The sequence below is a fragment of the Mastigoproctus giganteus genome, chromosome 12, assembly GCF_048544385.1.
Source record: "Mastigoproctus giganteus isolate SK-2022 chromosome 12, ASM4854438v1, whole genome shotgun sequence".
NCBI classification, from domain to species: Eukaryota; Metazoa; Arthropoda; class Arachnida; order Uropygi; family Thelyphonidae; genus Mastigoproctus; species Mastigoproctus giganteus.
In genome coordinates, this window is record NC_143586.1 from 15,445,573 (window position 1) to 15,472,462 (window position 26,890).

The following is a 26,890-nucleotide window of genomic DNA, read 5'->3' on the forward strand; positions in this document are numbered from 1 at the left end:
TTATCATAATTATATGTCAGGACATTAATGTCCTTACACTGACACTCAATAATTTGATTCCAATAAATTTAAATTACGATCTTATTTATATAGTATTTTTAATATATTTAAATAAACCTGAAGCAAAATATTTTTGAAACTATTAATTCGATTTCGTAATATAGTACATCCATGCACACTATATTGTCCACTATGGTTTGCTCTCTGAATTTTATATTGGAAATTAGGCATACAAAAGCAGAATATGATCTTAATGAAATAATTCATATTTTCAATATGTATAAAAAAGGAATGTGTGTATGTGTCTGTGTCACAACCTTTGGAACACACTCCCACAGAGAGCACTTCAAAAGCTACCATATGAACACTTTCCATAAACATTAATACTTGATATTTCTATGCTATTTATGCTATTACATAACAAATAATAATAAATTAATAATATAATATATAATAATAAAAAAGTTCTGCAAATTGCAGCATCTGGAGACTAGACACCTGCGAGGTTATCTGATTGAGATGTATAAGGCTTTGAATGGTTCAATGCTGATGGAATTCTTCCTCTTGTTCAAATTATGCACTTGGGGGGCATAATTTCAAATTGAGGAAAGACAGTTGCATAACAGATGTGTGGAATTTGCCTTCAGAAACACTGAAGATCTACAAAGTCAATCTGACAGAGACAAACTTCTTAGAACCAACCATGGCAAAATGGAGTACAACCATCAAGTCGAGAATATCACAACCAAACCAATCCCCATCAGGAGCAGAATCTTTCAGGAAGATGCCCTGAGCCCACTGTGGTTCTGTCTAGCACTCAACCTGCTATTCACTGTAAAATCAGGCGCCTCCGTAGCCAGGTGGGAAGGAGCAGCAGTGCGTAGCACACTCTTCTTGATTAGACCGGGGTTCGAGCCCGTCACCACCAAATACGGAGGATGCAGAAAGGTCAGGGAATGACCACCGCATATTCCCGGAGCAATATGGCCTTAGTTGCTAATGCTCCTATAAAACCAAATAACAATAACAAACACTGTAAAACCTAAAAGAAGGAAGGAAAAACCTGTACACCCTCTCCCATCTGATGTACATGGATGACATCAAGCTCTACATGGTTCATTTAGTTAAAAATACAGCAGTATTAGCAATCTCTGAATATTAAAATAACCAGCATAATGCTACTAACAAGGTAAATAATTAGGATTAGAATGGGTAAAATGTTATGTGAGTAGTCAAAAACAAAAGGTATCTAAATAATTAAGGAAATAATGGACAGGCAAAAAAATGACTACTTCAACTACATGCATTCTTAAAATTAAGGGTAAAGTGGCACCAGGCGTCTCCCCCAACTCTGCATTTATATGACTCTGAAGAGGTACAGACTCTGTGGAGGCCAGAGATGTAAAGCGTTATGTGCGAGTTTGCGTAAGTGTAGTATTGGGGTAGGTTGGAGTGTTGTTAAGGGCAGTCACTATAAAGATTCATTTAAGGTTACCTGCAAAAGATAAGATATTTCAGAATGATGGAGAACATCTGGAACCTTTTAGGGTCATGTCATCATATTACAGTAGTTAAACATTGCTATAACACAATGACAAATCATGTTTAACAACTTTGAAATTATTGTTATTACTATTTTTTTGGCTAAGGTAAAGAAAGCCAACATGAGAACCACAGAAAACTTACCAGACAAACTGGTTTGATGCTACTGCAGTTTCTAACTGCTAATTCTCAGTAAACAGATGGTGTATGTTACCGGTAACAGCAGTAGAAGTTGAGAATGATATATTGATTGACTTGTAGGCATGATAGACAATGTATTGATTGGTGTGAGAATACAACAGATGATACAACAGGCATTATGTGAGTGACTGATGTTATGATATATATATATATATATATATATATGTAAATCTTTCTTTCTTTTCCTTTTATTTAAGGTTAGTTTATGTTAGGAAATAATAGGAAAAGGTTAGGAAATATAACAAAAAAAAAAAGAAACCTTTTCCTTTTTTCCTTTGAGAAAAAAAGGAAAAGGTTCCTATTATTTCCTAACCTAACCTAACCATAAAGGTTAGGTTAGGAAATAATAGGGAAAAAAAAAGATTCTTTATATATACACATATCATAATGTCAATCAATCATTTAACACTACAAAGTTACAATCTGTTGTGGTCACGCACCAATCAGTCTACATGTCAATCAATATATCGCTCTCAACTTCTACTGCTGCTACCGGTAACACAACGTCTGTTATTATTATTATTATTAGCTACATGGTGCAAGGAAGCCTGAGGCTTATGCTGCACCAGCCAAAAAAAAAAAAATCCTGAGTTACCGTGTGTGTGTGTGTGTGTGAGAGAGAGAGAGAGAGAAAGAGAGAGAGAGAGAGAGAGAGAGAGAGAGAGAGAAAGTCAGTCAAAAGTAGAAGGGAATCACTAAGAAAGAGAGGATTGATGATATCCAGCTCAGGACCCTGGGTGTGCAAAGCCCATATTCACCAGATGTGAGCCCTTGCTGTTTACTGAGAATGCAGGGAGAAACTTCAGTAGTGGCAAACCAATTTGTCTGGTAAGTTTACTGTAGTTTGCCATTGTTCTCTTGTTGGTTTTCTTTACCTTTGCCTTTTTTTAAATGAATTCCAAATAAATTTTCAGTCCATTAAGCCTTTTCTTAAGATTCTCAGTTCATTTAGTTATACTATTCACTTAGTTCAATTATACTTTTATTTCAAAATATTTTATAATATTGGCTTCGGTATTCTCATCATAATTTGTTTATTTGTTTTTATTTTATTTTTTCAAAGTGCACACTATGTGGCAGACTTCTGGAGAGAGTCACCACATGCAACAATCATGAATTTATCATATAAGTATCTTTGCTTTATACAGTGCAGTATTATATGTCATTAGAAGTTAATCTGTAAATGTCACTAACATTCTACACACATCTGGAAAGACAAAGATATGATCTATGTTTCACACAGATCAACTTCAGGTATATTGTCACAATAATAGTAGTTTTATTAAACTAATTTTTTTAACAAGGGATTGAATGCAAAGCTTCCTCTAGCACACTCCTAAAACTAACCATTGCTTTATTATATAACACTAATTAGGGATAATACTAGATAAACACAAAATAAATATATAGATGTGCAATTTTTTACCTCTCTGCCAATGAAATAACTACTAAAGTTTTTTTAAAGGAGCTTTCCTCATAGGCAAAGGGTCCACTAGCCTCTGGTTGTGGAACTCCCAGTTGAGCTAATATTGAGGGTCACTTAAGGAGCCAATATTCAGAAAAGAACACTAATTTGACAGTGAAGGGAGGTAGATACCCAGTTCTCTGCCACACAGAGAAATGGGGGAAAAGCATTGTTTTGAGTTGTTACCAGATTTAGTCATCCTTGAGGTAATGCTGTATGGCTGTGAAAGCTATTTCTGCTAGTTAGGGATAACCAGCTGCTATGGGCTCCTTGATACTACTGCTGGGCATTGTTGCCAGGGGTGGTAGTGGTAGTATGGGTGAAAGGGAAGTAGGAAAAAACAGTTGAATTCTGTCTGGTACTGCCTAAGGTTGAAAAGAGGGCAAACCACTGGGTGGACTATTGATTCTCCCATTGTTTCTGTTAAGATTGGAGAAGTTTTTTGTATCAGAAATGATTCAATAAACTCCCTCCTCTTCTGGTGATGTTCTTTTACGAAGTTTGTTAAAGCATTTAAGTAGAATACATGGATTTCTGGTAAAAAGTGAGCTGATATATCACTGCCATTCAATCAAGGCACAAATATTAGTTAAATTAAATTAATTTAAATTAGTTAGATTAAATAAAACTTTTTTCTATGATTGAACTGATTAAATTCAATCAATTCAAAATTATCAAAATAATTCTATCAGAAATTCTACCAAAAGAGGAAATAGATCACTGTATCATTTATAGTAGAAGTCAACTTCAGTATAAACAGAAACACCAGGAAAGTTAACATCTAACCCTACTGAATTGTTCTATTCCTATCCTCCATCAGCATCAGCACTAACAGAATCTCTACAATAATCATCTCCTTTCCTTCCTCCTCCTTAAAACATATATTTGTAGCAACAACTTACAGCAGCATAAACAAGCACATATCAGACCTAAAGTAGCCCAGCTGTTAGTAGCATCTACTCCATTAAGTAGAAGTATATGATATCAAAAAATAATTTTAATATCATATACTTGGATTTCAGGAAAGCTTTTGATAATGTTACAAATAGAAGACTACTGTATAAATTGGAGCAGTGTGGTATTAAGGGCAAGTTATTACAATGGATAAAAGGGTGATTGAGTGGGAGATGACAGAAAGTAGTAATCAATGGATGCTGCTCTTCATGGGCTAATGTTATTAGTGGAGTCTCCCAGGGTCAATGATATACAGGAATTTTTCTAGTAGGGAAAAGGAGGTGATTATCCCTTTGTATAAGGCAAGGGTCAGGCCATGCCTTGAGTATGGCGTACAGGTCTGGAGGCTTAATTTTAGGAAGGATGTATAGTTGCGTGAGCAGGTACAGAGAAGGGCAACAAGATTGGTGAAGGGAACAAAGGGGTCCTCTTACCAAAAAAGACTTAAGTTCTGCAAGCTGCAGCAGCTGGAGACTAGGCACCTGCAAGGTGATCTGATTGAGATGTATAAGGCCTTGAATAGGTTGAGCATGCTCAATTGTGATGGGATTCTTCCACTTGCTCAGATTATGAACCTGAGGGAGCATAAATTCAAATTGAGGAAAGACAGATAAAGAGATTTAATTTATACAGGAAATTCATTTAGTAAATTAATTTAGTAAATTTATCGACTGAAATTTAGTAAAATTTCAGATGAACAGTGCACTGTTAAGTCAGTTTGATGTAACATAAGCACTCTGAAAATTACTGAAATTTAGTAAATTTCAGTAAATTAATTTATACATTGTTTTTGTATAGAGTAGTAGGGAATTCAAATTTTTAACTGTGGTAACTACGCAGCTCTAATTATAATTATATAGCGTAATACGCATCACTGCATTTAGGATTCTATTAGATAGCGTAGTATTGACAATTAATTAATCAAATTTATTGATCTTATTAATTTAAAATATCATGCCCCAGACTAGAGCAGCAAAACAACAGACACAAAGTGGCAGGAGTGCTGTGATTCGGGGGAGAACTGAGGAGGGCAATTCTCCAACGCATCACAGCCTAAAAAAATGTGCAACTTGTGAAATGTTTGCCGAACTTTCTGGAACAGAACAGAACGTGATCTAGCCAAGGAGGATGTCTTTGTGTGTGCCAGGTTCAGAGAGTGTCTAGAAATTAGGCATCAACTCAGCGTTCTACTCAGCATCTATGAGAGCTTGAGGTGTAGGGTAGATGCCCTAGAAGAAATTAATATGAGGGGCTCATATTAATTTCTTCTAGCTCTCAGCAAGTTCTCTCGTCAAGCTCTCAGCTGCCCAACTCAATACCAGAGCTCACTCCTGGGCATCAGGCAACACAGTGGCAATCTCCAAGGCAGAATGCGCTGGTCCCAAAGGAACTAGTTATTCTTGGTGACTATTGTCAGGGAGACGGGGAATATATTGTGTAAAAGGGATAGATGGAACAGGACCAGGGTATGTCTGCCAGAGGCAAAAGCTGATGATGTTGTAAAGTATATATCATCTTTTAAGGGCACAAAAGGTGATATTGTTGTACCCGTTGGCATCAATGACATTAAGAGTAGGAGATCTGCAGATTTACTTAACAAGTTACAGGTCAATGTTGCAAAAAAGTCGTGAGTCAGGGTTAAATTTGAAAGTGTCTGCAATTCTGCCCAGACACAATAGGAGGGAATACACGATGAGAGCCTTGTCAATCAATTCGGCCCTGGAGGGAATGTGCAAGGCTCAAGGGGTAGAATTTTTTTCAGTGTGGTCTGTGCTTGTTAACAGGAGAGACTGCTTCTACAAGAATGGTATACACTTAAATAGAAAGGGTGCAAGAATATTTGCTGATGCTATCGAGGCAGTGTTAGGTGGGTCGGAAAACTGCTAGCTTAGGGGGATTCACATACTAAAAGGTTAAAAAGAGCCGCAGATAGAGGTGAATGTGATTCTTGCACAACTTCTATTAGAATAAGTAGCGACCTGGAGCGAGGGTTGCTGGGGGTTTCAAGGACTGATGGCAGTTGGGTATATGGGATGTGTTAGGGAAACTAATAATAAGGATAGGTACATGTATACTTGCATGTATACCAATGCTAGAAGTATAGAAAATAAATTTGATGAATTTGAAGTGTTGGTCAAGACATCAAAGTTGGATATTGTTGGGATAGCAGAGACATGGTGTTACACAGATATAAGGAATGCAGAACTGGAATTTGGGGAGTACAATGTGTACAGAAAGGATAGACAGGATAGGAAGGGAGGAGGTGTTATGCTGTTAATTAAGAAAAACATAATATCAAAAGTGCATCCAGGTGATAAACAGTGCACTGTTGAGTCAGTTTGGTGTGACATAAGCATTGCGAAAGCAAAAATAAGAGTAGGAGTGTGTTATAGGCCTAATGACTCGAATGAGTACAATGAACAATTGCACAGAGAAATAGAGTGGGCTAGTAAATCAGAATGTCTTACTAGGCATACTGATTTACTAGGGGATTTAATAGGGGATTTTAACTTCCCAGATATTGACTGGAACTTGTGGGTTGGTCACTCACACACTAGTAAGATTTTTGTTGATTTATTGGATGATTGTTTTCTGCAGCAGCATACTCTTCTTCAAGAGTAGGAGACCGGCAGATTACTTAACAAGTACAGGTCACTTTTGAAAAAAAATCCGTGAATTAGGGTTGAATTTGAAAGAGTCTGCAATTCTGCCAAGACAGGATAGGAGGGAGTATATGACGAGAGCCTTGTCAACCAATTTGGCCCTGGAAAGATTGTGCAAGGCTCAAGGGGTAGAATTTTTTTCAGCCTCGTCTGTACTTGTTAACAGGAGAGACTGCTTCTAAAGGGATGGGATACACTTAAATAGAAAGGGTGCAAGAATATTTGCTGATGCTATCGAGGCAGTGTTAGGTGGGTCGGAAAACTGCTAGCTTGGGGTGGGGGGAAACAAAGACTATTTGATTAACAGTAGCCACTGGCAGAGTTGAAATTGATTCTTGCACTGCTTCTATTGGAATGAGCAGCAGCCTGGAAAACAAGATGCAGGATATTTCAGAGACTGCTGGGAGTCATTGCGGTACAAGTAAACACATGGGTTGTGTTAGGGCGGCTAAGAATAGGAACAGGTGTATGTATGCTTGCGTGTACACAAATGCTAGGAGTTTGGTAAATAAATTTGATGAATTTGAGGTATTGCTCAAAGCATCAAAGGCAGATATTGTGGGGATTTCAGAGACGTGGTGTCACACAGATATAAAGAATGCAGAATTGGAATTTGGGGAGTACAATGTCTACAGAAAGAACAGACAGGATAGAAAGGGAGGAGGGGTTATGCTATTAGTTAAGAAACACATAAAATCCAAGGAAGTGAAGCCAGTTCACATCGCTGGACAGTGCAGTGTCGAGTCAGTTTGGTGTGACATAAGCACTGGGAGATCAAAATTGAGAGTAGGAGTGTGCTATAGGCCTAATGACTCTGATGAGTATAATAACAAACTGTACAGGGAAATAGAGTGGGCCAGTACATCAGAGAATCTTATAATGGGGGATTTTAATTTCCCAGATATTGACTGGAATTTGGGGGCTGGTCACTCACACACTAGCAGGGCTTTTGTGGATTTATTGGATGATTGTTTTCTACATCAGCATGTTTGGGAGGCAATTAGAGGGAGTAATACTCTTGATTTGATTATCAGTAATGATTCGTCATGCATTAAGAATCTGCAGATAAAGGAACCACTAGGTGGCAGTGATCACAGTGTGCTGAATTGGGATTTACTCAAAGAGGTAACTACCATCAAGGGTTAAGGGAAGGGTTATTGCTTTCGAAAAAGGCGACTACAATGGTCTGAGACAGTATTTAAATTCTATACAGTGGGACCAACTGATGATGTTACCAACAGCAAATTCAAAATGGGAAGCATTCAAAGAACTTATCATGGAAGCTACTACGCTTTACATACCAACTAAGAAATACTGTTCAAGGTTTAGGCCTAAGTGGATGTCAGATGAACTAATGAGACATATGGCAGAGAAGAAAAATGCATGGGATACATATAAATTAACACATTACACAGAAGCCTATGATAGATACAAGTTGATCTGTAACCAAGTTACAAAGGAGGTTAGGCAGATTACGAGAAATCTTTGGCAAGGGATGCAAAGAAAAACAACACAGACTTCTTTACTTATCTAAACTCTAGAAGGAAGGGGATGAATCAGATTGGTCCACTTGATATCGATGGGTCAACTGTTGATGATCCTGCTCAGATAGCTAACAAACTAAATGAATATTTTGCATCGACATTCACATATGAGGAGTTATTCAGCGAGGGGAATGCCAGAGACGTATTCAACTCTGGCACTAAGCTAGAGAATCTTGTAATAACTGAGAGTAAAGTGGAGGAGAAATTGTTGAAGATAAACACAAGAAAGGCACCTGGGGTTGATGGGATCTATCCAGTTATATTAAAGGAGGCATGAAAGGAAGTAAGCAAATCCTTAGCCATAATTATGAGAGCTTTCTTGGACTCAGGGGAGGTACCCACAAACTGGAGATGTGCAAATGTGACCCCAATTCAAAAAGGAGGCTCAAAGGCTGACACAAGTAATTATAGACCTGTGAGTTTAACTTCTGTTCCAGGAAAATTAATGGAGGCACTGGTTAAAGAAGCACTGCAGGATCATCTAGACAAGACTTCAGTTATAGCTCTGACACAGCATGGTTTTGTTAAGGGGAAGTCTTGCCTGACCAATTTGATTGGATACTATGATGCAGTCACAAAAGAAATGAATTCAGGGAATAACTTTGATATTATATACTTGGATCTTAGAAAAGCCTTTGATACTGTTGCACATGGAAGACTGCTGCACAAATTGGAGCAGTGTGGCATTGGAGGCAAATTGCTGCTATGGATAAAGGGGTGGTTGAGGGGAAAGACAGAGAGTGGTAATCAATGGACATTGCTCATGGTTGACTAATGTTATTAGTGGAGTCCCTCAGGGTACAGTGTTGGGTCCATTATTGTTTTCTGTATTTATAAATGATATTGATGATGGTATATCAAGCTTAATGTCCAAGTTTGCAGACGATACAAAGGTTGGCAGGGTTGTCAGGGACACTACTGACACTATGCTGCTGCAACAGGATCTGGAAAGGTTGAGCAGATGGACTGAGAGGTGGCAAATGAAGTTTAACATTGAGAAATGTAAAGTACTACTATGGGAAACAGCAACTCAGAGTAACGTATCAACTCGGTGGTACTACACTGACAGTGGTAGAGAATGAAAAGGACCTGGGGATAATTGTGCAGGCAGATATGAAGTTCTCTGAGCAGTGCAGACGGGCTACAAGAGTAGCTCATGGTGTCTTGTCAATGATATACAGGAATTTTTGTAGCAGGGATAAGGAGGTGATTATTATTTCCTTGTATAAGACAATGGTTAGGCCATACATAGAGCACTGTATACAGGTCTGGAGGCCTCATTTCCAGAAGGATGTAGAGCTGCTGGAACGAGAACAGAGAAGGGCAACAAGATTAGTGAATGGAAAAAAGGGGTGCTCTTACGAAGAAAGGCTTAAGTTTTGCAAATTACAGTGTCTGGAGACTAGGCACCAGTGAGGTGATCTGATAGAGGTGTATAAAGCCTAGAATGGTTTGAGCATGCTTAATGCTGATGGGATTCTTCCACTTTCTCAGAATAATCACCTGAGAGGGGATAAATTCAAATTGAGGAAAGACAGATGTAGAATAGATGTGCGGAAATTTGATTTTAGCCAGCGGGTAGTTGGTTGGTGGAACAGACTTCCATCCCTTGTCATGGAAGTTGATAGCCTATATAAATTTAAAGTTCAGCTGGACAGGTATTTCGAACCAACAGAAGGGTAAAGTGGAAGTGGTTTTTTTTTTTTTTTTTTTTTGGTGATGCTGCATAAGCTTGCTTTTTGCATCATATGCCTCTACTAATGCTAGTAAGACTTTTGTTGATTTATTGGATGATTGTTTTCTGCAGCAGCATGTTTGAGAGGAACCAGAGAGGGTAATACTCTTGATCTGGTTATCAGCAGTGATCATTCGTGTATTAAGAATTTGCAGATAAGTGAACCACTAGGTGGCAGTGATCACAGTGTACTGATGTGGGATTTACTTAAAGATATAATTACCATCAGGGGTAAAGGAAAGTGTTTTTGCTTCCGTAAATGTGAGTACAGTGGTCTCAGACAGTTTTTAAATTCTGTGCAGTGGGATCAACTGATCAAGTGGGAAGCATTCAAGGAATTAATCGTGGCTGCTACTAAAAGTTTCATACCTATTAAGAAATAGGCCTAAATGGTTATCAAATGAACTAATGAGACTCATGACAGAGAAGAAAAATGCATGGGATGCGTATAAATTATCAAGCGATTCAGAAGCCTATGGCAGATATAAGCTAGTCTGTAATCAGGTCACAAAGGAGGTTATGCAGGCGAAGGCAGATTATGAGAAATCTTTGGCAAAAGATACTAAGAAAAACAGCAAGGATTTCTCTACTTATATAAACTTTAAAAGGAAGGGGATGAATCTGATTGGTCCACTTGATATCAATGGTTCCACTGTTGATGATTCTGCTCGGATAGCAAACAAATTGAATGAGTATTTTGCATCTACATTCACACATGAGGAGTTATTAAGGTTTGAAAATGGCAGAAGGTTATCAAATTGTAGCAGGGTGCTTAATGATTTTGTAATAACTGAGAGCAAAGTGGAGGAGAAATTGTTTAAGTTAAACATAAGAAAGGCACCTGGGGTGGATGGGATCTATCAGTTATATTAAAGGAGGCGGCAAAGCAACTAAGCAAACCCTTAGTCATAATTATGAGAGCATCCTTGGACTCAGGGGAGGTCCCCACGGACTGGAGATGTGCAAATGTATCCCCAATGCACAAAGGGGGATCGAAGGGTGACACAACTAATTACAGACCAGTTAGTTTAACTTCTGTTCCGGGTAAAATAATGGAGTCACTGGTTAAAGATGCATTGCAGGATCATCTAGACAAGACTGCAGCAATAATTCAGACACAGCATGGGTTTGTTAAGGGAAAGTCTTGTCTGACAAATTTTATAGGATATTATAATGTGGTTACAAAGACACAAAAAATAATTTTGATATCATATATTTGGATTTCAGGAAAGCTTTTGACACTGTTGTGCATGGAAGACTATTGTACAAATTGGAGCAGAATGGTATTAAGGATAAGTTGCTACAATGAATAAAAAGATGGTTGAGTGGGAGAAGACAGAGGGTGGTAATCAATGGGTGCTGCTCTTCGTGGACTAATGTTATTAGTGGAGTCTCAAGGTTTCGGTGTTGGGTCCACTGTTGTTTTGTATATTTATCAATGATATTGATGAAGGTATATCAGGCTTAGTGTCGAAGTTTGCAAAGTTTGGCAGGGTTGTTAATGACAGTAATGGCAGTGTGCTACTGCAACAGGATCTAGATAATTTGGGCAGATGGGCTAAGAAGTGGCAACTGAAGTTTAACTTTGACAAATGCAAAGTACTGCATATGGGTAGAAGTAATCCCAAAGAAACGTACCAACTGTGTGGTACTACACTTAAAGTGGCAGAAAATGAAAAAGACCTGGGAGTAATTGTGCCGTCAGATATTAAGTTTTCTGAGCAATGCAGACAGGCTGCCAAGGCAGGTCATGGAGTTTTGTCAATGATATATAGGAATTTTGCTAGCAGGGAAAAGGAGGTGATTGTCCCTATGTATAAGGCAATGGTGAGGCCATGCCTTGAGTACTGTGTACAGGTCTGGAGGCATCATTTTAGGAAGGATGTAGATTTGCTTGAGCGTGTACAGAGAAGGGCAACAAGATTGGTGAGGGGAATGAAAGGATCCTCTTACCAAGAGAGGCTTAAAGTTCTGCAAACTGCAGCGGCTGGAGACTAGGCACCTGCGTGATGATCTGATTGAGGTGTATAAAGTCTTGAATGGGTTGAGCACGCTGAATTCTAATGGGATCCTTCACCTTGTTCAGATTACGAACCTAAGGGGGCATAAATTCAAATTAAGAAAGACAGATGTAGAATAGATGTGCAGAAATTTGCCAGCGGGTGGTTAATTGCTGGAACAAACTTCCATCTGTCATTGTTGAAGTTGATAGGTTAAATAAATTTAAGGAGGAACTGGACAGGCATTTGGAGGGAATGGTGTGATTTTTTTTTTTTTTTTTTGGCTGATGCTGCATAAGCTCATTCACTTGCTTTCTTGTATCACATGCCACTACTACTACAGTAGAACAGATGTGCAGAAATTTTCCTTTAGCCAGCGGGTAGTGCTGGAACAAACTTCCATCTATCATTGTGAAAGTTGATAGCTTAAATAAATTCAAGGAGGAACTGGACAAACTTTTAGAGGGAATGGATGTGTGAAATTTTTTTTTTTTTTTTGGCTGATGCTACATAAGCTCATATGCTTGCTTTCTTGCAACACATGCCTCTACTACTATTACTACTACTACTACTGCTACTCCTAACAAGCAGATATGATATTTTGAGGCCCACAGAATCATCTTGAAAACATAGCAGCAACAATAACCCCCTAGTCAAGCAATATGGGATGGCATTCCTTTAATATAGATAAGATATGATGATGTCACGATACTTAGAAAATTAGCACACACTGCCATGCACCTAGCTGCCATCCCATAGAACTTGTTGTTCACACCAAGTGGCTATAACATCAACAGTTTGTAATTTCATTTCTCTTTGTGCCACAAACCTGCTACTTGTGTATTGTTTATTTGAACATTATTGATTAAATTATAATTTTGTTTAAGCTCACTAACCTTAAACCACAGAAAAATACTTATAAAGGTTAGTCAATGTATGGTATTTCATAAAAATAATTATAAATTCATCCAGTAATAAATTACTTCCTATCAAATTCAGTGAAATGTTTAGCTTCATAATTATTAAATTCTGCATTTAGCCATGTTCTTTCAGGAACACAAAATTTTAAAATACTCAGTAAATATATAAAATACTGACCAATACATAATCATTTGCTAATCGAGTCCATAGGAATACATGTTTATATTTCTGCAAAAATTCCCAAGAAAGAGGTGAAATAACAATATCCCCTGGAAGACAAAGGTCTTGAGCTATTTGACAGTCAAGGACAGCATCACCAGTTCCAACATAATGAACAAAGTTTTTAACACCAACATAAAAAATATTGATTACCCCTGTAGAAATTCCTGAAAATAGATTTCACATAGGTAAATATTATGCAAGTATGTTTTGTACAACAACTGTTAAAATGCAGAAAAAAGATTTACATAACATAAAATAATCACTGATGCCAAGCAAACAATACAAATACTAAAAGCTTTCAACTCAACAAGTCTAAAATATTTACATTCAAAAGCAGTTACCAATTTTTACACGAAAATTAACTTCCACACTAGTAAGCCATGATCCACACTTTTTCTGAATGTCAAGTGCACACTTTACAACCTGAGCAGTTAGTACTTCCATATCCTTCTCTACAGGTCCCCGCCATATACATAAAAAAGCATCACCTTAAAAAAAAATGCATTAAACAAAGCAAACTGATTAATTTAGAAAAAGCACATCTAAAATAGTTTATTTTAGAAATTGTAAATACCAGTACCTATACAAAAAGCCCTTTAAAAAATTTTCATTTTATTATTAACTTAAGCAGATGTTTAAAGGTTTAAACTTGACACAAACTTATCCACTGTATAACTATCCATTTATCAACCATATAATGATGCCATCTAATATAGTGAATGAAGTAAAGCATAACTTAAATAATCAGTGAGTTTAATTCTAAGCCTGCATTTATATAGTAATTACACAGCATATACATTGGTAAAGGAGATATGCATCTTCTAATGGATCAGGAATCAATACTAGATTATCAATGAAATTGCAATGAGTGCTGGTTTAGCCAAAAAATCTAATCAAAAGTATACAGTAAAATTCAATACAGATTAAAACAAGAATGCCCATTGCTATATATTTTGATGTTAATATTGTTATTATCCAATAACAATAATAATATTATGTTAATATTGTTATTATCCTATAATTTATAGCTATTTTTTTATTATATTAAAAAAATTTATGCTACAAATGAAAAATATACTAGCAGAGTATATTAAAAATTTACAATAACACTGGTCAATGTGATTTTTACCTCCACTAATATATCAGCTATTTGAAAGAAATTTTTATAAGTATATTTAAAATATAATTCTTAAAATTTTGCATCACATCACAATTTCTACATATATAGGTGTTTGATGAAGATCTGTTATATTATCTACAAATAAAAATGTTTGAATGTGCTCACAGATGGCAGTAATGTTGGTAGGGTTAACATGTTCAATCTTATCTGTCTGTTTCCAACCTCTCTCTTCTTCATTAACTCTGCAGTCATGGAACCCCTAACTGTTACAAAAATGGTAGTGCTATGCCTGACAGGTGTAAACTTTCTTTGGCTGAACTCCAGCATAGTGTACACTGGCAGGTACTTTGATGAGAGCGAGGAAGACGGCAGTGATTGACAGATGAAGGCAAACAGCAGTGGGCGTATAAAGCAATGGCACCTGCCAATTACTGCTTTGTTCCTGTTCATTTATCGAAATATGGGAATCACAACTTGTTAATCACTGCTTTCCCACTGTTTTGCTTGCCACCATGTTGGAGGGTGTACACCATTCTGGAGTTTTACCCTTTCTTTTTAATTTCTGGAAAAAGTTTATGGGTTCTTTTGAATTCTGCTTGGAGCTTACCAATATTTTATCTTTTCTTATTGATTTCAGTACTTATTCTGTGATTTTTAGTTCTTAATAAAAAAAAAAAATTAAAAAAGCTGTGTTTTTACACCTTCTATTTTCAAAAAATGTTAATTTTGTGAATTAAAAAACATTATAGAAATAAAATATAAAGATGAAACTATTAGTTTCCATCATTTTCTAATTTTAAAAACTATTAAATGTGTGAAACTTTAAATGTGTCCATCTGCATATATATATATCTGCTTATTATGTGTATAAATTACTTTAAAAACGGTTAAAATATATATATATATATATACAGGCAATCCCCATATAACACGGTGCTTCTACAACATGGTTTCGCTCTAACATAATTGATAAATTGTGGCAATCCTCGCACAACACAGTACTTATATAACACGGTTTCGCTCTAACATGGTTAGAGATTTCAGAAAACCTCACATAACAAGGTATTTTTGAGCTTATGTTAGAGGTAATTTTTCAACATTTCCACTCTTTTTGAATCCCCACCGTTGACCTGCTAGTCAAAAAAATTTGAGAAATCCCTGTATTTTATTTTCTTGGGAAATCCCCATGTTATGTTCTGTGCTATTGAACTTGCTTGTTGAACTTGTGGAAAAATCTAGATTTCAAAGTTTTATTACTATTGGATAGCAACACCAGGCCATCCAAAAGATTTAAGTCGTCTAAACGTTGAAGTTGTTTCTACCACCACAGTTGTACTAGGTTAATACAACTTCTTTCATTTAGCCTCTTTCATTTTTTTAGATTTTTTTTTTTTTTTTTTCATTTTCATTTTTTCATTTTTTTCATTTTACAAAATCGTTACAATCGTTTTGGAAAAAACTGATTCCGATATCTACTGAAGTAATGAGGGCATGGAAACATTTCTTGATTTTTGATCTGTATCAGAATCATAGCTTTATCGCTGAAATTAGTCCACTAAGGATGCTATGTGTATAGTTATGGCCTGCCTCCTCATGCATGGATGGATAGGAAGCAGCCTCTCTGGTAGCTAAGTGCCTAGAAAGAACTATACAACACCCACACACACACACACACATTTCAAACATTGCGCTATATTTATTTCTAGCCATTTTTACAGAACTATGTATCGTTATCCACAGTGGAGTTGAACTAACGTTCAGGAACCATTCCACATAAAACACAACACATAAATAAATAAATAAATTAGATCGGTGGGTTCATCACACCCAGGATATCAATGGGTTCTACCAAATCCCTACAGCTCAGCGCTGCCTTAGCCAGGGCTACCGCATGTGGGTGTGCCGGCTGTGCATCACATAAAAGTGCCTAATTAAGAGGATGCCATCCAGAATTTAATAGTTTACAAATTTTAAAAATTAAAAATGAGAATGATTATTCTCATTTTGTTTGTATTTTACTATAAACATTACTAAAAAAGTTACCATCCCATTACATAATCATCTAATTTGTTTTCAATTGTAAATTATAAGAAAAACAATGATAAACATTTCAATAAAAGAGATTTTTTTGTTGTAAAGTGTTAGAACATGGTTGTAATTTTTAATTCCAAAATATATTCTATTATGTGTTCATTAATCATTTACAAACCATATTAAAATAACTAACTACATTTATTTATTTATTTTTTTTTTTTTTGGGAGGGAGGTGCTGATGAGACTTTGCATAAAGTCATCTCATAGGCTTATAGCATTTCAAGTCTTAGCTCACTTTCCTTTTCCTTAGGGGCTGGCCCAGGTAGGGTATAAAGGAGCTACAGCTCCTCTTATGATCAAAATAATGTGCTTTTTTTTTACAGCTACATGATCATGATGATTACTGAAGCTTAATGATTCCTCAGACCTCCTTTAGAAAATCCAGGGACCACCCCTACTTTTACTTAGCATTGTACAATCAGCAACAGTATTTTATCAACTCCCTTTTCTTACTTACATATAAGAATTTAAATGAGGTGCTGATTGAACTATAGTTGTAAAGTAGTGAACAAAATCTATTCTAAATCTAGGTGCTCACCTGCATATTTAAATACATCACCTCCATAAGAGAGGGCACCTGAAATTAAAAATAATGAATGCTTTCAAATAAAAAATATCTGAAAAAATAAATTCTGCTTTTTATCAGCACATTTTATGGTATATCTATCTAAAAGATGAAACTAAAATTACTGTAACACAGAGCAAAAATGGATACAAAAATAGATTTAAAAATATATATGGATACAAAAATATATTAGATTAGATATATAAATATATTAGATTAGATACATAAATGTATCTAATCTAATATATGTATATTTCCCATTATTAAACTTGTCAAAATCTATTTTTGTATCAGTTTTCACTCTGTGTTACAGTAATTTTAGTTTCATAATGAATCCAGAGTGCACAGGCCTCTTTAATCATATCTAAAAGATTATAAAATTATTGAAACTATTCATTATAGAAAGGCTGAGGATCTCAGGTATGAAGTCTGCATTCTGGTGGTCTTATATGAGAGCTTAAATAAAAGGGTAGATGTCCCTGGAGAAATTAAAAAGAGAGATCCTTCAAGCACTGCCTCCCCCCACAACAGTGCTGGAGACTGGAGACACTCAGAGGGCACAAGACACAATGAAATCAATGAGGGCAGAGTGAGCTCTACTGTCAGGGAAACAAGAATATAGACCTGTTATCTTGACTTTTTTTTCTGCAGAAAATAATAGTAATCAGTGGTTAAAGAAGTAATTCAGAACCAGCTAGACTGAATTGCAATTATACTTTAGTCTCAGCATGGAGAAAAGCTTTTGATACTGTTGCACATAAGAGGCTTTTTTTTATGAAAACCCCAAACACAAGAGGTATTAGAACCTCTTGTGTTTGTTATGTAGTATGTAGTAAGGTACATGGTAGGTAGTACCTACCATGTACCTTAGTACCTACCATGCACACATTGAGAAGATGAAAGAAAATATTTGATGACATTAGACTTGAACTTCTGTAGATTGTAATTTTCAGGAAATATGCATGAAGGAAAGTGTTGTTCCAGAAAATGGAAGTTGAATGAATACATTAGGAATAAGAAATTCGGTTCTGTGAGTTTGAAGTTGGATAGTAAAAGGAAGTTGACTAGTTGTGGCACATCTTCGAATTGCTTTGGAAGAGAGAGCAGTATTATAGAAGCCAATTCAGAAGAACAGTGCCCATGGAAGTGTCTATAGAAAAGTCATACAATAGAAACAGAATGCCTATGAGACAGAGAATGGAGAGACCCTGTTAGAGATGAGTCATTAATTAACCTAACTGCCCACTCTTGGGACACCACACCAGATGTGGGAAAAATATTCCATGGTACGGCAGATTTGTGATTTGTACAGAGTGAACAACTGTTTGGAAGAAAAGTAACATTGAGAGTGAAAGAGAAAACCCAGTTTTTAAGATACAGAGGAAGCAATGTTAATAATGTGCTTATGCCAAGAGAGATCAGAAGTCAGGGTAATCTCCAATAGAGATATATGATCTTGCCTACGAATCAAAGTGTCATCGAAGATAAGCATGGAAGCGGAAGAATCCTTTTTGCAAGATATAAGACAGAACTGAGTTTTAGAAGGACTGAAATCAACTAAGTTATCCTTGTACCAGTAGAGAATTACCTGGAAATCAGCACTTAAGAAATTAGTAGTGGATATTCGAGAAGTTGAAGCTGTTTGAGCAAGGCAAGTTTTCTCAAACTGGAAGGTGGAATGCAATGTGCTATCATCAGCAAAACTATTAATGGAAGAGAACCATCTACCATCACCCGCAGTGAGCGGTTAGAGAGAAAACTGGATACCCAATTACAAAAAACAGTTGGCAAACCATAAGATGGAAGCTTATTTTTTTTATTATTTATTTTTTTTTTTATCATATGATGTGATCAATACACAAAGGAACCAGTTTTTTTCTGCTTCCTTCATGTATCATGGCCGTGAGATCCAACCGGACAGTACAGCACCATTGTGATATCTGAGCCCGAGGTGGGAATCAAACCTGCAACCTTTAGGTTGCCACCCAGGCACTTTACCCACCGGGCAAGCCTGGTCGGCTAAGCTTATTTAGAAGACCTTTACGCCAAACACAATCAAAAGCCTTTGAAACGTCAAGTCAAGTCAAGAACAACTGCTTGAGTTTCACCAAACTTTTCTATTAAATTCATAATAACTGCACAATCCTACACCAACCAATGTGCTGTAGATAAACCTCACTGTTTAAAAAGGAGGCGAATGCCTCCTTTTTCAACAGTGAGGTTTATCATACTGCAATTAAATTAGCGTGCAAGATTTGAAATTTCAATCGAAATTTCAAAAATTTCAATTAAATTAGCGTGCGAGAAAATTTCGCTGAGCATGGGAAAATTTCTCAAGTTGGCATGGGAAATGTTTTAATGCTGTTTTGCTATTCATTTTCAAGCTATCGATTCCATCGAATGAAACGATTTCGTTAAATATGCCAAAAATGCAATCTGTAAAAGAGCGTTATAGTGATCTGTGACAGCGTTATAGTCAGATACAGGTTATAATATAAGAACAGCATTATAGCGAATCAGCATAAAGCAAACCGCATTATAACGGGGGCCTGCTGTGTTGTACTCTTTTGTTGTAAATCCCACTGACCTGGTGATCATGCTGGAGTATAAATAATACATTTTTTTTTTAAAGGTCACAATTACAATAAGATGGAGCAAAATTCCACGAAGTAATTCAGAACTGTTCACAATCATCAAAACTTAAAGCTTAATGTGGTCAACGTATCCAATTATGGATATTGATGAAAACAATTGCAATATGTCACTTCCATTATATCAAAATGTTTATACTAAAAAGGTTTTAGTGCTGAAAGCCTCTGACTATGAAAAATTCACTAATCAAACAAGTTAGTATGTAGTATCATTTTTATTCGTAGTATATCACCGAAGTAGGTGAGAATGCCTTCACAATGAGTTGCCCTGATATTGAACCAACTTTGACAGTAGATTCTCGAATACGCAACACTTCACCAGTGGATTCTCAGGGGATACCATCACCCCTGGGTGGTGGTATCCGCCGAGAAAAAGCAACATTAGTCTTTTCCAGTAGGGAAGCGTTACTTATTGGAGGTAGTGCAATATCGGGGCAACTCATTGTGGAGTCATTCACAATATGAGATGTAAAAAATTATGCCATTTAACTAATCACTTCGGTTATTTACTACAAACTAAAATTATGCTATGCACTAACTTGTTCGATTATCAAAATGTTTATATTGATTTATATTTTTTTAATATAAAAATATAGAATTTCTATATTTGAAAAACGTATTAAGTGGGAAAAAATCATTATAATAATACACCATGTATTCTTTATCATGTACTTTTTATGTAGGAAAACCTTTTACCTGGGAAACTTCTTACATGGGGAAAATAATACATTACAATAAATAGAGTTGAAATTGAGAATTAAGAAACCAAACCTAGTACAGAGGAGAACTTCTTATGCGGGAATTTCTTATCTTGGTTCTACTTTATATCATAATAATTATATATTACAATTATTATTATATAATAATATTATATATATAATATTATTAAGTCCATGGTCAGCTGTTTCATTGTTTTCCATCTATCAGTCTGCACAAAGCACAAGGAAGCTATGTTCACCACTATCGATGAGGCATGGGCATTGGCCCACTGACTGCTGCTGTCCACTACACATCTCTTCTTGGAACACCTCAACTACAGCACTCTACAAAGCCCACAAGATTTGCAGTTTTTATACTACTGTGACTCTTCAACTGGTACCCAACTATCATCCCTCTTTCAAAGTCAGTCAAATCACATCCATTGCCCATGTCGATCAAGTGCTTCATATGGGGTGCCTCCATAGCCAGGTGGGAAGGAGCAACAGTGCGTAGCACACGCTTCTTGATTAGACCGGGGTTCGAGTCCGTCACCACCAAATACGGAGGATGAGGAAAGGTCAGGGAATGACCACCACATATTCCCGGAGCAATATGGCCTTAGTTGGTAATGCTCCTAAAAACCAAACAACAACAACTTCATATGTACTGCATGTCATAAACCTGCAGTATTACATTTATCAGTTCATTATCACTGCAACATGTATGCCACTAGTTGGAAAGAAATAGCTGATTGCTAAAACACAAGGATGGTGATAACGTTTTGATCGGACAGTGCATGAACACATGCACAGTGGATGCTGCTTATTGTGATCAATTCAGGACACGACTTAATTGATAACAATAATTTAAGAAACCAAAATGCAGTATCCAGCATTGTTTATTGATGCATAACAGAAAGTGTACATAAAAAGGTGGAAGTGTACATAAAGAAAACATTAAAATCAAGCAATATAAAATAAATTTTAATTTGAACTATTTTTTAAAGAGAATCACCAATAAAAATTAAACCATAATATTTGTGGAAATTCATAATAATAAAAAAAATGTTACAATCAAGAATTAGAAAAGAGTTAGTGCTGTACTGTAAAACAGTCTGATTGGTAGGAGTACAGATACATTTTCTTTCATGGAGTAATGACACTGACAACGACACAGACTGTACAAAGAAACAGCAATAAATAGACACATAACATGTCAGAGTTTAAGAACAAATTAGGTCTGACACATTATGTCAGAACAAATCAATTTTGTTCTGACATAAAGTGTCAGAACAAAGCAAATATTACATAATCACTCCCACTGCACATGCATAATCTGTGAAAAAGCAAAAAAAGTGATAACATAAGCCAAAGTACCGATTACAATAAACATCTTTTCTCAGCTAAGTTTGTGTTCTATTAGTTTGACTATTCATGATGCATTCAGTACCTAAAGTAGAAGGCAGAGAGAAAGAAACATGTTGTAAGAATTCATGTAATTTTTTGGATATTGCTTACATACAGCAAGCATATACCTAGCTCCTTGACATGTCGCCTTAATGATGCCTTCTGCATAACATTACACCAGCTCCCTTCAGTCACTATCTGGAAGAGTAGAGGCAGTGACATTATGCACTAGCTGATCTGGATGCCTCCTAATAAGACATTAATAGGTTAGGTCTAATGGACTATCTGGTGGTCAGCCAGCAAAAACTGTTTCAGAGCTACACCTTTGAAATATAAGCAGTACTGAATCTTGCAATGATTCACACGATACTTCAAAAGACATCCCTTATACTACATGATAGGAGAAATAGGGTTTCCAGAACTTTGCTTTGGAGACTAAACACAAGTTTCACGACTTTCACTAATATCTACTGAAGAGAGGAAAATGTAGCCTTCACATCACCTCTGTGTGATGTGAAGGCTACTTCTCTACCCTGCTTATGCTGTTTAACATGTGGGTGATCACCTCCAGTAGAGCATGTTCAGACCTGTGCACATGATATTATACCCAGAGTTTTCATGAGTTTCACCATATTGAAGGTGCAAGAAGAGGATATGGTTGTCACTGAATGACTGGACACAAAAATTTAATCCGCTTGACTCACGAGTGGCACTTGACCATCAGTTCCATCAACATTTAAAACTACCAATTACAAGCCCTAGTTGTTCTAAGTGGAAGAATATGTGTTGCAAGCTTCAGGATGTTTGATGAATTGAAGCTATTATAATGAATGCTAAAGGTATGCAATTTTAAATTATACATTAATAAATATCTTTCTAATTTTCATATTTCATCAAATACTTACATCCCACAATTGCTGATATATAGGTGTTGAAAATTTTTGCTAGCTCTTCCATTCTATGGGTTTCACTAACGCTGAACTTATCTGTAGCATCTGGAAATCCTGAAAGATACAATAAATTATTTGTTAGTCTCATTCACAAAGGCTTCATCTTACTGTACAGTTTAAAGAAATCTGCACCTTTACGCTTTTATGACTGCATAATTTTGGATTATCGACAAATGATTATATTGATGTTTAGACAATGGATGATCTGGTCACTATATATCATCTAAAGCTGTACAAAATCAGTCTCCACATTATAATGTGGAATGTTCTAACAATGTGTACTATGTTGTAAACATAACTCACAATACCCTCGTGGCTAGCATAGTTGATGTAATCACCATCTTCCCCACACTGAGTGGAAGACCAACCATTGAATCTCATCAATGACATGAAGTTTTATGGACCTTTTTCATAAAGTGGCAGAGTTAGTCAGTCTCAAGCACAGACAGCATGGTGTTTACTCCTGGAAATTTGAGTTTTCATCCAGAACAGGCAAATTGACCACAGGACACATGCAATTTGCAGATATAGAAAATTTCAGCGATATTGACTTTGTCTTCAATAATATGCTACATTGTCAAAGGCTCTTTTTTAAGTTTGAAGTGTATTTGCATTTCTTGCTGGTATTTTAGACATTCAATAAGAATATGCTTGACTGTGACAGGGGCATCACAGTCGATTAGTGAGTATACTGAGGCGGCTCATTTCCAGTTGGCAGGTGGAAGTCTGGGAGATGTGTATGTCATATACTTGCTCTTGCAAGGATAAAACTTCTTGACCTCTCAATTTGGACCTGAAGTAGATATCCAAATTTGCAGATCTGCATGAGTTTATTATTCAAATAGATGTGCCATATTTGCTTCTACTGCATATGGTGAACTCTGCGTATTGCAGGTTAATAGTTGATGAAAGGCACAAAGAGATGGACCATGTCAGTATCTGTTGGAATTTTGGTCACCTTATCAGCATTTTCATTTCTTAAGAAATGGGGAATGTCAGTATCTATTGGACTTTTAGCTGCCTCATCAGCATTCTCATTTCCTTTAATTCCAATGTGGGCTGGGATCCAACAAAAGCTTATACATTGCTGGTTTTCTTGAATTTTAATTAAATTAGTTCTAATTTGGTTTATATTGGGGTGTTTGTTGGTATCCTGTTTGCAATGCATTAATTGCACTTAAAGAATTGGTGAAATTATATATTTTGAGTTAGGTGTAATGCATATGCAGACTCAAGAGATAATTTAAGAGCATATAATTCAACAATAAAATTACTGCATCCTTTTGGAAGACAGGTTGATACAGTGATATCAGGAAAGATTTCCACACCACCAACTTTTGTGTATTTGGCGACTCCGTAGCCAGGTGGGAAGGAGCAGCAGTGCATAGCACACGCTTCTTGATTAGACCGGGGTTCGAGCCCGTCACCACCAAATACGGAGGATGCGGAAAGGTCAGGGAATGACCACCGCATATCCCGGAGCAACATGGCCTTAGTTGCTAATGATCCTAAAAACTAAAAATAACATAACATAACCAACTTTTGTGTTAGATTTCGGGCCAAAGGTGTAAATCTACAGATAATCGGCATAATTATGGAGATGCATTGCATGTAGTTGTTGAATATTCAAGTCTGCTAGCTATTTCTTTCCACATTGGCTAAAGTAATTATCATATTTTGCGATATACCATGGTGTGTCAATATCTTAAGTTTCTTTTTGGATTTTAGTAATATTAATATCTTCTTTTTGCAACAATGGTATTGCTACCATTTTAGCGAAATACAAGAGGGGTTTGAAAAGTCAATGGCCTGAGTATGAAAGGGTGTATAGTGTTTCTTGTCTAGCGGCACAGGGGGTTCCCCCTACAAACCGTGAGGTATACTTTGTGATGCAATAAACTCTGTAAATTCCAGAGACAATGTAAGAGTTTATGTTAGTTTGCATAATGTAGTGTTAGGTTATGTTGGTATGTTGTTCCTCTGGCATTTAGATGATGCCCTAGGGCCCTAGTTGTATCCCTCATTTCCATCCACTGCCTCAGGGAGGCAGCTGGGTACAGTAAGAGAAAGACTCTGGCAGGGGCAAATCCTGGACTGTACCTGAGCTTGCCAGGGAGGGCTCCAGTAAAAAAAAACCTCTAGAAGGGGATGACATGAAATGGAGGGTGACAATCAAGGAGGAGGAAGCAGAGAAAGAAGGTTAGGGTGGATATATAACAAAAAAGCTGTTCACCAAGAAGTAGGAAGTTAAGGGAATAGATGGGCTTCTTCCCTGTGGAAGCAGTTCATCTATTCCCATTCCACAGGAAAAATAAAAGATTTGTGGTGGCAGGCTTCCACCAGACAAAAAGTGGGGATGGGAAATGAGTATGGGTAAGATGTGAATAAAGTACGTGGACATGCATAGATGTGTTTTTGTAAAGAGTGCTCCTAGAACATCAGTATCTCTGTGAAGAACAGTACCACTGCAAAAGGGCCATATATGTGAGTAATGTAGGTTTGTGTGTGTTGTTGTTGTGTTGTTCTGGCCACTTGGCTATCCAGAAGCATCAATCACCTGGAGAGTTAATTCTGGGTCCCCATCCACACCACAGGAAGGTGGGCCAGTCCCAACAGAGCTCGTGCTGCCTCAGTTCAAAATGCTGACCCACCTGATGTTACCAAAAGTTGGGCCAAATTCTTCTAGAGAGGGGGGGGAAAGTTCCTGAAGTGTTTCAAAAAACAGAAGAGGGAATAAAGCACAGGGCCAGGGTGTCCTATGTTGGGAGAGATCACACTAAAGACAGAGGTTTTCTATGTATAATCCCATACCAGCCAGACCAGTTGTAGCCGGTGTCAGCATATCCTATGCCACAAGTTAGAGGGCATGACATCAGCAGTGCAGGGGGAGTTCCACATAGACTGCCCCCACTGCAGTCTGATTTGGAGGGAGGCCTGCTAAAACAAACATTCATTGACCATTTATTTCTCTCAAGTATACAACTATCATACTAACAATTACACAAGTACACGTTTTTTGTTTTATTATTATCATTTAGGGGAACACTGGTTTCTAACAGTATACCAGTATACAACACCCACTCATTTACCTTGTTTTATTCATCATTACACTCAAACAGGACACAGGTGCCACATAAATAAAGACATCTACCAAGACAGTTTTTTTTGACGTTAAAACATGCGAAAAGCATTACAGAATTGGCATCATCTTCAGCTTCCTCCAGAAGCGAATTATTACAACTTGTATTGTTGCAATCATACTTTTATGATGGCAACAATAATTTATCTTCTATTGGACCAAATTTAATGAAATTTTGCATGGAGCTAAAGTATAGAGCTAAGATTTTCATCTTAGCTCTATACTAGAGGAAAATCCTTGACATTTCTTAAAATTGCAGTAGTTTTTCCAGAATAGGGGAAAATATGAACATGTTATCAAGGAAATTTTCTCACTTAATAAATGGGATAATGTGTACGTATCGTTGTTGGAAAACTAAGAAATTTAGCAAAAGAAATATTAAGGTTTTAAGATACAAAAAAACTTCCAGAAACTGGGAAATGCGTTAATTCGAAAATGCATCTGGTTTAAAGTCACCTAGTGTTTTCAGATTGAACGTAATTTTTTCTTTACAATTACTCTCTGAGGCTGAAAAAGAGTTCTGCATCTTTATGAAAACATTATTCAACTTGAACATGTCATCAGATCTTTCAATAAATACTACACATAATGGAACAACTACAGATGGTGTATTTAGTCATGAACTAAAATCTCTTCAATGTAAAAATTATACACTGAGTGATCACTGAATTATGACAACCCCTATGAAAACTGAATGCAACCTGTGGACCACGTCAGGTACGAGAGTGCGGAGTTAGTCGACCTATGCAGTATAGATAAGGTGTCAGTGGTTCAGTAGGTAGTAAAATTCGAAGCGTGATGGGTAAAAGGAAGGATTTATCGGACTTTGATAAAGGACAGATTGTAGGTGCTCGATGAGTTGGTGCCTCGATTTCCCAAACGGCTGAACTGGTGGGGTGTTTCAGAACCGCCGTGTTAAAGTGTACCAGGGCTGGCATCAAAATGGTCAAACAATGACCCGACGGCAAAACTGCAAAGGTCAGCGTAAGGTTGATGTTAGAGGTGAGCATCGGGTCCGA

General features: G+C 36.7%; 1 protein-coding gene across 1 annotated transcript in view; it reads right to left on the minus strand.

Moving 5' to 3' along the window:
- The window catches only part of LOC150076726 (adenylate cyclase type 10-like), a 74,163-nt gene that overhangs the window by 46,037 nt on the left and 1,236 nt on the right, over nucleotides 1-26,890 (minus strand). Inside the window, exons 2-5 of the mRNA XM_090386627.1 lie at nucleotides 22,688-22,786; nucleotides 17,000-17,038; nucleotides 13,589-13,735; nucleotides 13,203-13,411 (exon numbers count right to left, since the gene is read on the minus strand). Coding sequence (XP_090242753.1) covers nucleotides 13,203-13,411; nucleotides 13,589-13,735; nucleotides 17,000-17,038; nucleotides 22,688-22,739 — 447 coding nt within the window. The 5' untranslated portion in view covers nucleotides 22,740-22,786. The remainder of the gene's footprint in view (nucleotides 1-13,202; nucleotides 13,412-13,588; nucleotides 13,736-16,999; nucleotides 17,039-22,687; nucleotides 22,787-26,890) is intronic.